This window comes from Trichomycterus rosablanca, chromosome 1 (assembly GCF_030014385.1).
Source record: "Trichomycterus rosablanca isolate fTriRos1 chromosome 1, fTriRos1.hap1, whole genome shotgun sequence".
Classification (NCBI taxonomy): Eukaryota; Metazoa; Chordata; class Actinopteri; order Siluriformes; family Trichomycteridae; genus Trichomycterus; species Trichomycterus rosablanca.
Window position 1 is genome coordinate 23,431,057 of NC_085988.1, and position 15,976 is coordinate 23,447,032.

At 40.6% G+C, this 15,976-nt stretch overlaps 1 protein-coding gene across 1 annotated transcript in view; it reads left to right on the forward strand.

Moving 5' to 3' along the window:
- Positions 1-15,976, forward strand: part of ndst1a (N-deacetylase/N-sulfotransferase (heparan glucosaminyl) 1a) — a 46,316-nt gene that overhangs the window by 3,439 nt on the left and 26,901 nt on the right. Inside the window, exons 2-5 of the mRNA XM_062990489.1 lie at positions 1,608-1,736; positions 4,928-5,272; positions 7,022-7,109; positions 13,444-13,598. Coding sequence (XP_062846559.1) covers positions 1,608-1,736; positions 4,928-5,272; positions 7,022-7,109; positions 13,444-13,598 — 717 coding nt within the window. The remainder of the gene's footprint in view (positions 1-1,607; positions 1,737-4,927; positions 5,273-7,021; positions 7,110-13,443; positions 13,599-15,976) is intronic.

The following is a 15,976-nucleotide window of genomic DNA, read 5'->3' on the forward strand; positions in this document are numbered from 1 at the left end:
CACAACACACACTAACACACCACCACCATGTCAGTGTCACTGCAGTGCTTAGAATGATCCACCACCTAAATAATATCTGCTCTGTAGTGGTCCTTTAAGAACAGCATGAAAGGAGGCTAACAAAGCATGCAGAGAAACAGATGGACTACAGTCAGTAATTGTAGAAGTGCTTCTATATGGTAAGTGGAGCTGATAAAATGGACAGTGAGTGTAGAAACAAGGAGGTGGTTTTAATGTTATGGTTGATCAGTGTTAGTATGACTATATCTAGGGTGACCATATTTTTTCTTTTTGAACAAAGAGGACACTTGTGGTAAAATGGCAGCATGGGGCAAACAGACACCTGCACTGGGTGGAAGGTTTAGTTCCAGGAAGGGGAATTCAGCGTTTTACTTAAAAAAAAAAAAAAAAAAAAAATAATAATAATAATTAAAAAGTTCATCTGTAAAATAAATGCAAAAACTCCCTCTGCAGCAGTAACATCTTCTATTTTAACCGATCTTTACTTGATGAACTGTATTCCCTTTAGCTGCAGATTTGTTTTGTTTTGTGCTGAACTGGCACCTTTATTGGCCACTTTGCAGGTCATGCAAATGGAATCCCATTTTTGGTGATTTAAAAATCACCAAAAAAGAGGACATGACTGGGAAAAAAGAGGACGTATGGTCATCTTACTATATCAGATACTAATAAACTCTAAAATTCATGTACATATTTCCATGATTTAGCTCTTTTTTTTTAATGCATTTTCTCCCCTTTTCTCCCTTTTTAGCGCGTCCAATTGCCCGATTGTGTCATGTTTCCTCTCCACCAATGCCGATCCTTGCTCTGATTGAGGAGAATAAAGCTAAACCATGCCCCCTCCGACACGTGGACAGCATGCCGTATGCATCTCATCACCTACACTTTTGACGAGTACAGTGCAGCTCAGCGTTGTGTATGGAGAGACACACCCTGAGAGCACTCTTTTTCTCATCTCTGTACAGGCGCCATCAATCAGCCAGCAGAGTCGTAATTGCACCAGTCATGGGAGAGAGACCCCATCTGGCTTAGTCCTGCCCATCTAAACAACAGGCCAATCGTTGTTCATGTGGCCGCTCAGCTTTAGCCGGCAGGCAGAGCTGAGATTCGATACGATGTATTCGAGATCCCAGCTCTGGTTCCAGCTTGTGTTTTTACCGCTGAGCCACCTGAGCGCCATAATTTAACTCTTTATTTTAATCGTTATGCTTGTTATTGTAATTTGTATGGGGGAGATAGGAGCATTTTTACTAGTGGTAAACTGACCAGCTTCTATTCTTTACTTCTCTATGATACAATTTCTCTTTATCTACTTCATTATAATTTGTTCTGTGAACAGTCTCTAGCATACTAATAGACAACAGCTAAAATGTTGCAAATTAAAACAAGGCTGTTACACATGACATTGAAGCTAGTGTTACTAATATGAGCGATATGAATACTTTTAAAATATAAATTTTCTTTAAATATTGCTAAGCATTTGTGTGTTTAGTTTTTCAAGTCAAAAATTCTTCATAACAATATTTTCACTGTCAGCTCATTGATTCTCTCTCTCTCTCTCTCTCTCTCTCTCTCTCTCTGTATAGGCGAATGAGAACAGTCTCCTAAGTGCCCAGCTGAAGGGTTTTCCTCTGTTTCTGCACTCAAATTTAGGTCTGAAGGACTGCACTGTTAACCCCAAATCACCGCTGCTGCGCATCACTCGTGCCAACGAGGTCTGATCGTCTTATCTGATGTTCAACAAGCTATTTATGTTTCAGCTCATATCTGTTTTTTATGATGGAGGCACTACAGGAATTCTGTTTAAACACTGCTGCTTCTACATTTATTCCCCCCCCCCACACACACACACACATTTGTTACCCATCTAATCATGCTGTTACCTCTCTTGCAATACTCTTTGTCGCTTGAACAATGCCCGTGCTGGCCGAAGAGGCTGAGATTTGCATGTGCCCCCTCTAACAGGGCACTCACCTGCTTTCTATTTTCACCTGTCAGTGGAGAGACATGCTATTAATTCTGTGAATACCTGACCACAGTTACTACTGCTGTGATAGACCAGACAGCAGATGTCACAGTCTAACAGTGGCAATGACTTTCCCTTAATAAAATGACTTAACCCTAGCTGTGCTCATATTTTAAAACTAAGAGTCTGACATTCTCAGAGAGTCACACAAATGGTTATGTAGCAAACCAAACAAGCATTAAGTAAATACTCACTAAGTTTATTACATTAACAGTATTAGGAAGGGCTTGTGTATTAGCATCACTGCTGAGATCTGGGTTTAAATCTTAGCTTATACAGTGTATCACAAAAGTGAGTACACCCCTCACATTTCTGTAAATATTTTATTATATCTTTTCATGGGACAACACTATAGAAATAAAACTTGGATATAACTTAGAGTAGTCAGTGTACAACTTGTGTAGCAGTGTAGATTTACTGTCTTCTGAAAATAACTCAACACACAGCCATTAATGTCTAAATGGCTGGCAACATAAGTGAGTACACCCCACAGTGAACATGTCCAAATTGTGCCCAAAGTGTCAATATTTTGTGTGACCACCATTATTATCCAGCACTGCCTTAACCCTCCTGGGCATGGAATTCACCAGAGCTGCACAGGTTGCTACTGGAATCCTCTTCCACTCCTCCATGATGACATCACGGAGCTGGTGGATGTTAGACACCTTGAACTCCTCCACCTTCCACTTGAGGATGCGCCACAGGTGCTCAATTGGGTTTAGTCCATCACCTTTACCTTCAGCTTCCTCAGCAAGGCAGTTGTCATCTTGGAGGTTGTGTTTGGGGTCGTTATCCTGTTGGAAAACTGCCATGAGGCCCAGTTTTCGAAGGGAGGGGATCATGCTCTGTTTCAGAATGTCACAGTACATGTTGGAATTCATGTTTCCCTCAATGAACTGCAGCTCCCCAGTGCCAGCAACACTCATGCAGCCCAAGACCATGATGCTACCACCACCATGCTCGACTGTAGGCAAGATACAGTTGTCTTGGTACTTCTCACCAGGGCGCCGCCACACATGCTGGACACCATCTGAGCCAAACAAGTTTATCTTGGTCTCGTCAGACCACAGGGCATTCCAGTAATCCATGTTCTTGGACTGCTTGTCTTCAGCAAACTGTTTGCTGGCTTTCTTGTGCGTCAGCTTCCTTCTGGGATGACGACCATGCAGACCGAGTTGATGCAGTGTGCGGCGTATGGTCTGAGCACTGACAGGCTGACCTTCCACGTCTTCAACCTCTGCAGCAATGCTGGCAGCACTCATGTGTCTATTTTTTAAAGCCAACCTCTGGATATGACGCCGAACACGTGGACTCAACTTCTTTGGTCGACTCTGGCGAAGCCTGTTCCGAGTGGAACCTTTCCTGGAAAACCGCTGTATGACCTTGGCCACCATGCTGTAGCTCAGTTTCAGGGTGTTAGCAATCTTCTTATAGCCCAGGCCATCTTTGTGGAGAGCAACAATTCTATTTCTCACATCCTCAGAGAGTTCTTTGCCATGAGGTGCCATGTTGAATATCCAGTGGCCAGTATGAGAGAATTGTACCCAAAACACCAAATTTAACAGCCCTGCTCCCCATTTACACCTGGAACCTTGACACATGACACCAGGGAGGGACAACAACACATTTGGGCACAATTTGGACATGTTCACTGTGGGGTGTACTCACTTATGTTGCCAGCTATTTAGACATTAATGGCTGTGTGTTGAGTTATTTTCAGAAGACAGTAAATCTACACTGCTATACGAGCTGTACACTGACTACTCTAAGTTATATCCAAGTTTCATGTCTATAGTGTTGTCCCATGAAAAGATATAATGAAATATTTGCAGAAATGTGAGGGGTGTACTCACTTTTGTGATACACTGTATGTCAGCAGACTGGGCATCTACACAGACATGATTGCTGTAAGCTCTGCAATGGATTGGTGCCTTGTCCAGAGTATTCCTGCTCTGTGCCCAATTTTGAATTAATTAATTTCCCATTTTAATGCATAATTATTTTGTATTTTATGATTTAAATGATGCTAATGTAGCTTTTCTATTTTCTATGTACATAATCTTCAATGTAACACAATGTTGCATGGCACATCTTCAATTTAACAACTGTCATATGAATTTAACTGACCGTTTTAACTTTAGTGGTTATTTAGGTAAATCCTTAATGTGAATGAATTCTTGTTGGTCTTATTATATTGACAGAACTCTTCTAGGGTAATTTAAAAAAAAGTTACAGCAAACAAAGAAAAACTACACACACACACACACATATATACACACACATATACTGTATATACACACACACATATATATACACACACACACACACATACTGTATATATACACACACATATACACACACATATATATATATACTGTATATATATATATATATATGTGTATATATATATATATATATATATATATATATATATATATATATATATATATATACACACACACACACACACACATCAAATCCTTACGCTTGCCTATTATTCTTGCTTCGAACACATCAACTTTGAAGATAAAATGTTCACTTGCTGCCTAATATATCCCACCCACTAACAGGTGCCGTGATTAAGAGATAATCAGTGTTATTCACTTCACCTGTCAGTGGTCATAATGTTATGCCTTGTATATATACACCTATTCATATATTATTTCTCACTGTTTCTGAGGTCATGATGCAATAAAACAAATTTCCTACAACAGCAGATTTTCTTTCTGCAGTATCTTAGGTAAATCTATACTAAATGTCATCTCTGATTTCTCCACTCTGTCATTACATCTTTCTAAACTAAAGCAAAAAAGAAATATAAGAGATTATAAAATTATTAAGAAAGATTTTCATTGCTTTAATTCTTCTGATCTTTTTTAGGTGGTAAAAGGTCCACTACCCGGAGATAACTGGACTGTGTTCCAGTCCAACCACTCCACCTACGAGCCGGTACTGTTAGCAAAGACTCAGTCAGCCGACAGTGTGGGACTGCGGGCTGCTTTCCACACTTCTGTGGTCCAGGACCTCGGCCTTCATGATGGTATTCAGCGAGTTCTGTTTGGTCATGGCCTGACCTTCTGGCTCCACAAGCTTGTGTTTGTGGACGCGGTGACCTTCCTTTCTGCAAAGAGACTCTCACTGTCTCTGGACAGATATGTGCTGGTTGATATTGATGATATCTTTGTGGGAAAAGAAGGCACCAGAATGAAGGTGGCTGATGTAGAGGTGAGGGTGACCTGTAATAACAAGTGGTTATATTGTTTAATTACATTTATCTATCAGGTTTATGTTTTAAATTAGCCTAGTTGTTTAACAGATGGTGACTTTTGCTGAATGTATATGTTTAACTCAGAGTCAACAGAGGGTGCAGGGAGGATATAATTGATTTTTCTTTTCTTTAACTAAATAATAGGATAATATTTTTTTTTTTTCTGCAAAGATCTTAGAAACTTAGAATCTTAGGATCTTCTGTGTTTAAAAAACACCTACCTATAAAATTCATTACTACTATTCATTAAAATTCATTACACCTACTATTTCATTTATTTTATTCTAATCTGCCGGCAAGGTGGCTAAGTGGGTAGCACTGTCGCCTCACAGAAAGAAGGTCCTGGGTTCGATTCCCAGATGGGGCGGTCCGGTTCCTTTCTGTGTGGAGTTTGCATGTTCTCCCTGTGTCTGCGTGGGTTTACTCCGGGTGCTCCGGTTTCCTCCCACAATCCAAAGACATGCAAGTAAGGTGAATTGGAGACACTAAATTGTCCATGACTGTGTTTGATATAACCATGAGAAGTGATGAACCTTGTGTAATGAGTAACTACCGTTCCTGTCATGAATGTAACCAACAGTGTAAAACATGACATTAAATTCCTAACAAACAAACAACTTTAATTTGCTAGTTTTTATAGCTAGTTTTATCAGCCATCATATAAATTAGTTCAACCAGTTTTCTGGTTTTCTGGCATAGACTTGACTTTTTGATAGTCAACATGCTTTTAAAACTGTTGATGTCAGAACTTTAAGAAGCTTTATTTCAGACAAATGTAGCCATTCCAAATTCTGTTCATGGGTTTTGGATTGCTAGAAAATCAGAGATTCAGGAATTTAGAAGTAATCTTCTATGTTTATTTCTGTATCAGCTTTCTGCAATGCATGTGTTTTATTAACAGCAAAACAATCTTGAGGCATAAATTGCATACAAAAATGAGCTTAGGTTTTAATGGCTTACACTTTATAGAACTAAACATATTTTGTAGCCAAATAACCTTGTCGTTGTTTTATCTGACCACAGATCTTCTTCTAGATTTTTTTGTTTATATTTTATTCATTTTTTATGTTTTGATTTTACTTTTTTTGTTGCAACAATTTCAGTTAAACATTAAGGTTCCGGTTTTGGAACAGTAGCGTATTGCATGTTAGCCTCTTAGTTCACAACAATGAGAAGCTCACCTGACCCTGGACAGTGACGCCTGTGTTTTAGTAGGTTCTATTTTCTTGGATTACAAAGAATTTCAGAATAAGGTTACAAAAGCAACTATGACACACCTCTTGTGATCTGTAAGGACTTTACCTTGTGGGTCTTGTGGCTAAGACTAAGAGGTACATATATATGCGCCAATTATAAATAAGTTGTAGGGCAGTTGTAGCCTAGTGGTTAAGATACTGGTCCAGTAATTGGAAGATTGCCGGTTCAAGCCCCTCCACTGCCAGGTTGCCACTGTTGGGCCCTTGAGCAAGGCCCTTAACCCTCAATTGCTTAGACAGTATACTGTCACAATTGTAAGTCGCTTTGGATAAAAGCGTCTGCTAAATGCTGAAAATGAAAATGTAAAATGTAAGTTGGCAATTAGTCAGTCATAATCACTAATTTATAATAACAAGGAATTAGAAGGCCTCTGAGCTAAATGGTATTATAGAACTGTTTTCACAACTTGTCCTATATAAAGCACCATTCACTGTTTCTTCTTCCACTAGGCACTGGTGGAGACGCAGAACGAGCTGCGGCAGTCAATCCCAAACTTTACCTTTAATCTTGGCTTCTCAGGGAAATTTTACCATGCAGGTAAGTACGGAAATTGAATTATGGTAATCACGTAACATATATACACCGACCAGGCGTAACATTATGACCACTGACAGGTGAAGTCAATAACACTGATTATCTCTTCATCACGGCGCCTGTTAGTAGGTGGGATATATTAGGCAGCAAGTGAACATTTTATTCTCAAAGTCGATGTGTTAGAAGCAGGAAAAATGGGCAAGCGTAAGGATTTGAGCGAATTTGACAAGGGCCAAATTGTGATGGCTGGACGACTGGGTCAGAGCATCTCCAAAACTGCAGCTCTTGTGGGGTGTTTCCGGTCTGCAGTGGTCAGTATCTATCAAAAGTGGTCCAAGGAAGGAACAGTGGTACAAACAAGTGTGCTGGACAAACAAGTCTGATCCATAGAGGCCCCACCTCGCAACTTACAGGTGTTAAAGGATCTGCTGCTAACATCTTGGTGCCAGATACCACAGCACACCTAGTGGAGTCCATGGGTCAGGGCTGTTTTGGCAGCAAAAGGGGGACCAACACAATATTAGGAAGGTGGTCATAAAGTTATGCCAGATCGGTGTATATATATATATATGTGTGTGTGTGTGTGTGTGTGTGCAACTACCATTCTTCTTTTCTTTCCAAAAAGTTGAAAGAAAATTGCTGTAACATAATCTGTCTCCAAACATTTAAGCACACCCAAACTTTATATCCACATGTGGTTGTTAAATACCTAAATTAAAGTATCTTAATACCATTAGTATTAAGATGTCACCTCCTCCAGTCTCCACTCTTTTGAAAAAGCTTTCCATAGGTTTTGTAACATGCACTGATTTCCCCCCATTTAGCCGCTGGAGCATAAATGAGGTTGGGAACTGATGTTAGGAAATGAGCACAGTCTTGCAGTCAATGTTTCAGTTCATTGGATTTATTGAATGGTGTTGAGATTGCGGACTGGCCAAGTTCCTTTACACCAGACTTAGCATTCTTCAAACTGCTACCACAAGGTTAAATTCACAAATTCATATAGCATTCAAATTCCCATGACTGAACCCCAATACAAAACATCAAAAACATTCCCAGGACATTATTTTTTCACCCACCAAACTGTACTGTTGGCACCATGCATTTGGGAAAGTAGCATTGGACATCCATCCAACCAAGAATCTTACAGCAGACTGTGTGATTGTGAAGAGTGATTTCTCTTTTTAAAGCAGCTTTGAAACTTAGTTTCTGAAAGGCCACACATTGAATCATCTGTGTTTAAACTCACTAGGTGTCCTTCAGGGCTGGAATCTGACATATATGCTCTAGAAAGCATGTTACAATTGCTCCAGAGTCAATTAATAGTGTTAAAGATCCACTCCATGGTTAGACTTGTGTGTGGTTTCTTAGCCATGGATTCGTAATATATAAAGCTCCAGAGAACCAGATGCTGTGCTAACACTGCTTCCAAGGACTGGTCATGTTGCAGGTGATGAAAGACTATTTGGCTCAGCAGGACTATTATGTAAGCTTCTGTGCTTATGGCTTCATAGCTAAGCTGCTGTTGTTACCATTTCAGAATAACAACCCTCTTATGTTGCACCTACCAGGGCTGTACCCCATAGTCTAATGCATCTTTCCTCCTAGTTTAGCATATCCAATTTGCTGCTGGGGACCCCGATGGCATCCAAGGAGGGTATATATTCACCCGACACACACTCCCTTAGATGTGTGTGCAGTCCACCGATCCCGTTTTATTCCCGTTTTATACATCAGGTCGGCTTCGCCTGCGCTCCTCCAATTTCTGTACAGGTGCCCTGGGCAAGGGTCTTTACACATAGTTGATAAACCCTCCCCCAAGTCCGGTCTTTCCCACCAGCCAATTTTGTCTTCTGCAGTCATTAGCTAATTGTGCCTGCTAAAGGGCATCCAGGGCATCCAGCCAACGGTAGCAGAGCCGAGACTCGAACCCAGAAGCTCAGAATCGCTCAGAATCTCGGTGCTGGTGTGCTAACGGATTATCCCACTGCACCATCTGGGCGCTAACAGAACAAATTCTTAATGAGGTGCATTCAGTGACAGCTTTTTTGACACTTTATGGCTGGCAGCTAACTAAGTCAGGCTTATCTGTAGGAGGTAACGGTACCAGAATCAGAAAAGACATGCTCACTATAACACCGTACTGTCAGTTTATCAAGTATGTAAATGGTGTTAAAGTAATTGTTTATTTTACTCCTGAATTACATTTGTTTTTTGTTAATTTTTTGGACTCGTTTCCAGTTGATAGCAGGTTGTGCACGTCTGGTTGCCACTTCTCGATGTTCTCCATTTTATTTTGTCATCTTTTGTCAGACCTCATCCTGGCTTTGGATATGTCTTTATTTTTGCCTGACCTTCAGTTTTTGAATTCTGGGATATACTCATGTATATCTCTTTTTTCCCCTGTGGTCTACTCTATGTGGTACTCCATCGCCACCTGCTCTAACCCTCTCCCTTTCCTGTCCCCATCATTTGACTAATCTGCTGTGAGTGGTTTTCCACCCATTCGCTAGGTTGCGTTTGCCAGTTGTGTTATTGTAGGAGGTTGATCAGCCACTTCCTTTTGCTTATGCCTGACTGGTTGATGTGGGGTTTTAGGTGTTTGGCTAACGCGGCTTGGGATTAGCAAAGCAATGCTGTGGTGTTCCAAAGAAATAAAGGAACATGAGTTATGCTGCTTTCTGGACATTGTTTGTACAAGAGTTTATATCTGCTCGTGATTGTTACTGGTCTCATGCAGCTCGTTTAGCTGCTGGTGAGATTAAATGTCTCAACTCGAAGCAATGACCTTTTGTCCATTATGCTCCAGAGGCCGAGATTCTCACTCTTTAGTCCTATGTCAGAAGCCTCCAGAAAAATGCTGTGTCTGCTTGCAGAATTAATCATGGACTTCTCTATCCACTTCAAAGAATGCCTACTAAAAAGCGTTGGATGGCATAACAGATGGCACTAAAGTGACCAACAAAGGTTATCGGATTAATAATTCAATTTCTTAGAAGAATATGTACTTCCTTCTGCTTACTGAAGCCTGAAGCCTACTTTCACTTAAACATACTGACTTCCTCAGTATATACATATTTGTCTAAACCATGTTTGAAAGGAAAAGGTGGGTGGCACGGTGGCTCACTGGGTAGCACTGTCACCTCACAGCAAGAAGGTCCTGGGTTTGATCCTTAGGTGGGGCAGTTTGGGTCCTTTCTGTCTGGAGTTAGCATGTTCTTCCTTTGTCTGCGTGGGTTTCTTCCAGGAGCTCCGGGGGGAATTGGAGATACTAAATTGTCCATGACTGTGTTTGACGTTAAACTTGTAAACTGATGAATCTTGTGTAACCACTAACTACTGTTTCTGTTATGAATGTAATCAAAGTCTCATGATGTTTCCTCTTAGAAATATATGGCATTAAAATGTCCCTGCTCAACCACCATAGTACTGTTACTAAAATGTACCCCCCCCCCCCCCCCCCCCCCCCCCCCCCCAAGTGGCTGCCAGTCTTTTCCAGGCATTTCCAGTCTGATCTTCCCGATCTGCTCACCCTGGCTTCACCTCTTTGCTCTGCCATGATCTTACTTGGATGCTCACTCACTAATGAGCATCTTCAACCTTACTCAGCATATTGATTTCCCTTCCACTCACATGGTCATACCTTGGATTTATGTTCCATTTGGCATTAATGATGTAGCTGTATCTGGTTCTCCTGTTGGAATGTTTGATCACAAACTCATTACATTTAAATTCAGTGCCTCTTCTCCTAGAATGCTGAATAAACATGATATCCCACTATAATATCCTACTGGCAACCAGGGTCTCTGCTTCCATTACTCTCCATGGTTCATAAATGACCTCCTTAGGATGAAAGGCAGTGGTGAAAATCAGGTCTTACTATTTACTCAATACTCTACAAACTGGACATCCAAAAGAGCAGGGATTCCTCCTATTATTCTTCCATTATAAATACTAGCACCTCAAGGATCAAACCCTTTAAAGAACAATAAACTCCTTCAACCCACTCATCAGCCACTCCCAGTACTTTTTATCAGTGTTGAGCCTTTGAAGAGTTTTTTTAGGACAACAATTGTAAAATATAGCAGTATTCCCTGCAGTTTCCCGACCATCCTCTTCCTCTTATTTCCTGACTGACGGCCCTTCTGTTACTAAAATAATAAATAAGTCTACTTCTTCCTATTGTCAGCTCGACCCTGCCCTGACCACCTTTCAAAAAGCTTGTGCAAATCTCATTTCTCCTCTTGCTCGTATTTAATAAATCCTTGTTTGTAGTCCGGCTCTGTCCTGACTGCCCTCAAAACAGTTGCACCTCTTCTTAGAAAACCTGGCCTTGATTCAACATGTCTTGAAAATTACAGGCTGATCTCCAACCTCCCCTTTTTAGTCAAAGTGGTGGAATAATAATAGTGGCCCAACTTCAACTTCAGGGAATGTGTTTGAAATGGGGTAAAATGCTAAATAGAAAAAAAAGAGTTGTAAAAGATCTACTGCTTGCCGCAGATAGTGGTGCCGTTAACATTTTTTATCTCCTTGATCTTAGTGCCACTTTTGATACTATATTCTCTCCCGTCTCTCCTCAGTTGGTATCTCAGGAACAATCTTAGCTTGGTTTTGTTCATATCTTGCAGACCAACAGCAGTTCATTACAGCTGGTAAACAGAGATCATCCACTGCATCCGTTACCCAAGGTGTCCCTCAAGGATCTGTTCTTGGTCCTCTTTTTTTTATTTATTTATTTTTTACTTTTTCTTGTTACATTGTGGCCAAATTATCCAGTGCCATAATCTTAGTTTTCACTGCTATGCTGATGACATTCAAATTTGTGTCAGTACAATATATACCGCCAACTTTCCACCCCAGTCTCTGGCAGCCTGCATCCGTGAACAAAAATCCTGGATAAAAAACAACCTTCTAAAATTGAATACAGACAAACTGAGCTGAGCTAATGTTAGCTGGGTGTAAGAGCCTCATCAATAAAATGTCGAACATTAGTATTGACATTGATGGTGTTTAAAGGAAGCCCACTGCGAGAGACCTCGGAGTTTGTTTGATTCCTCACTCACCTTTGAGACTCACTTTAGCTCACTAACCAAATCTTTATTTTTCCATCTTTGTAACATTGCCCATCTACCAGTGATTACTTTAGATTCTCTTGTATTGATTATTGTAATTTTCTTTACTCTGGTCTACCGGCTCAAACGATCAATATGCTGTAGTACTTCTAAAACTTTTCAGCAAGAGTGCTCATGTACAGCAAAAAATCTGCCCACATCACCCTTATTCTAAACAGCTGCACTGGTGACCAAGTACAAAAGCCCTTCATGGCCTGGTCCCGGAATATCTCAGGGAGCTCCTGATTCCCTATATACCTCCTCGCACCATTAGGTCCTCTGATGGCAGATTTCTCACTGTTCCTTATTCTAGACTTTCCTCATTGGTTGGCAGAAATTTTTGTGCTGCCGCCCCCAGGCTTTGGAACTCCTTGTTCCAAACTCTTCATGACTTTATGTCTGTTTGTTTTGTTTGTTATTATTATTCACATTCAGTTTTTAATTCATAGCAGATACCATTTTTGCCAATTAGCTAACAGACATGACATGTCAATCAGAGCTGCCATTATACACAGCTTTTCATTTTTATTTTTATTTTATGTAAGCTGATCCCTGCTCTGATTGAGGACATGTGGGCAGCATGCCATTTGCAACGTATCACCTACACTTTGACGAGTACAGTGCAGCTCAGCGTTGTGTACCGAGAGACACACCCTGAGAGCACACTTTTCTCATCTCTGTGCAGGCGCCATTAATCAGCCAGCGGAGTCGTAATTGCACCAGTCATGAGAGAGAGACCCCATCCGGGTTAGTCCCGCCAATATCTGAACAACAGGCCAATCGTTGTTCATGTGGCCGCTCAGCCTTAGCCGGCAGGCAGAGCTGAGATTCTATATGATGTATTCGAGATCCCAGCTCTGGTTCCAGCGTGTGTTTTTACCGCTGCACCACCTGAGTGGCCAGCTTTTCATTTTTTATGTTCATTTAATTTTCATCTACTGCTTGATCTTGGTAATAGTCAAGGTTTGTCCAGTTTCACTGGGAAACACTGGGGTACAAGACAGAAATACCCTGGACAAGGCACCAATCCTTTGCAGGGATTCTGCCAGATAGGTTTTACCAATCATGTCTGTGTAGATTCCAAGCCAGGCGATAGCACTACTGAGGTACAAACTCAGATCTGAGTGGTGGCAGGCTAGCAATATAGACCGCTGCACCACACAAGCACCAGAAATTGTCAGTTAATTAATAATGTGTGTGTCTTTGTGTGTGTGTGTGTGCAGGTACTGATGAGGAGGATCAAGGTGACGACCTGCTGCTATCCTACGGTAAAGAGTTCTGGTGGTTTCCGCACATGTGGAGTCACATGCAGCCTCATCGCTTTCATAACCAGAGTGTGTTAGCAGAACAGATGCTCCTCAACAGACGCTTCGCCGAGGTAAATGCACACACGTGTGACCCAGACATAGTCAGATAGACAGAGTTGTGGTGGGTGCGTGCGAGTCAGTAATGACCCCTTCAAGTCGGACCGCCGCTACAGGCCGCTGGAGGCTTTTGTGGCTGGATGTACTGTTGAAAAAAAAAGCCAGCTTCTGGTGATTACAACACACAGTGTGGTGCTGTGTGTTTTTTTCTCTTTGTAGGATACATAAACACAGAGAGAGAAATTCTTTACAGGGAACAAAGCTTTTTTGTTTAAAATTATAGTAGATAGTATATTTTCTGTTTATTTTTACATTTATTTAAATTCTATTTTCAGAAATGTTGGGACTGTGGCATGTTTACCTCTGTGTTTCGCCCCCCTTCCAATGAATTACCATTTGTTAATTAATAGCCATTTAAGAACTGAGGGCACGAATTAATAAGTTTTCAAGTTTTGCCTGTTTTGCTTGATAAAAGACTTCAGCTGCTCGACAATCTGTGGTCATCATTGTCTGATTCTCCTCTTTATGATCCACCATACATTTTTGATAGGAGACATATATGGACTGCAGGCAGGTCAGTCAAGCACACACACTCTGTGCCTACTCAGCCACTCTACAGTGGGTACAAAATGAGGCATGACATTTTCCAGCTAAAATAAGCATAAAATGTACAGGAAAATACATGGTGGCAGCAGATGTTCCTTAAATCCTAATATACACCTCAGCATCAGTGGTACCTTCATATCAAATATGCAAGTCACCTTTGTCATGGGCACTATTATATAGCACTTTTTTAATTCTCTAAATATTATTACAATATTATGTGCAAATGTATTAGATGGTGAGAGTTTTTTTTCCCTCCAGTATTGCATTGACAAATATTCTGCTTAAAGTGATTAACAATTCTCTCATGCTTGGCACAAAGTAATGAGCCATGACCTTTCTTAGCTTGCAAAGTCTGGGTCGGGTATATTCTCTTTTTATACCCATTCATGATACCTTTACCTGTTACTAATTTTCACCGATCAGCCATAACATTAAAACCACCTCCTTGTTTCTACACTCACTGTCCATTTTATCAGCTCCACTTACCATATAGAAGCACTTTGTAATTCTACAATTACTGACTGTAGTCCATCTATTTCTCTACATACCTTTTTTAGCCTGCTTTCACCCTGTTCTTCAATGGTCAGGACCACCACAGGACCACCACAGAGCAGGTATTATTTGGGTGGTGGATCATTCTCAGCACTGCAGTGACACTGACATGGTGGTGGTGTGTTAGTGTGTGTTGTGCTGGTATGAGTGGATCAGACACAGCAGCGCTGCTGTTGTTTTTAAATACCATGTCCACTCACTGTCCACCTTATTAGACACTCCTGCCTAGTTGGTCCACCTTGTAGATGTAAAGTCAGAGACGATCGCTCATCTATTGCTGCTGTTTGAGCTGGTCATCTTCTAGACCTTCATCAGTGGTCACAGGACGCTGCCCACGGGGCACTGTTGGCTGGATATGTTTGGTTGGTGGACTATTCTCAGTCCAGCAGTGACAGTGAGGTGTTTATAAACTCCATCAGCATTGTTGTGTCTTATCCACTCATACCAGCACAACACACACTAAGAACTAAGAATGATCCACCACCCAAATAATACCTACTCTGTAGTGGTCCTGGGAGAGTCCTGACCATTAAAGAACAGCATGAAAGGGGGCTAACAAAGCATGCAGAGAAACAGGTGGACTACAGTCAGTAATTGTAGAACTACAAAGTGCTTCTATATGGTAAGTGGAGCTGATAAAATGGACAGTGAGTGGTTTTAATATTATGGCTGATCGGTGTATATGGCTTATCGTGGAATATTTAAAAAGAATTTAGCTTGAATATTCTTTAAGCTTTTCTTATTTAACTTCATTTTACTTACAAAATAAAAAGAGATTTTGAAAAAGACTGTACAAAGCAATGAATAAAAGCTGCAGTTTTCACTGGGTGTAGAGACTTGTGATCAGTTTGATTTTTTAGCTGAAGCAAGCAGCATGAATAGTTATTGATTTACCTAATCTGATCAGATTGATGACTATAAAAAAGCATCTCAATAGATTTTTTATTACTTACTTACTTATTTATTTATTTTAATTAATTTGACCAGTTCAGTCACTTTAAAAAGTTTAATCTTCATTTATAACATAGCTACTGATGCAGAGTAACATAGTTTTATACAGGATTAAATCTAGTTTGCTTATGTTTATCCTTAAGATGTGTCTAGAACTTAGAGTCCATTTGTTTTCATTGGAATTGGTTGGGAGAAGTTTAAAGGCACACTCTTTGGTGGAATAAAAACATATAATTTACACTGCATTGTCAGGACATAAAACAAGTCACGAAGTCCAGGAAAC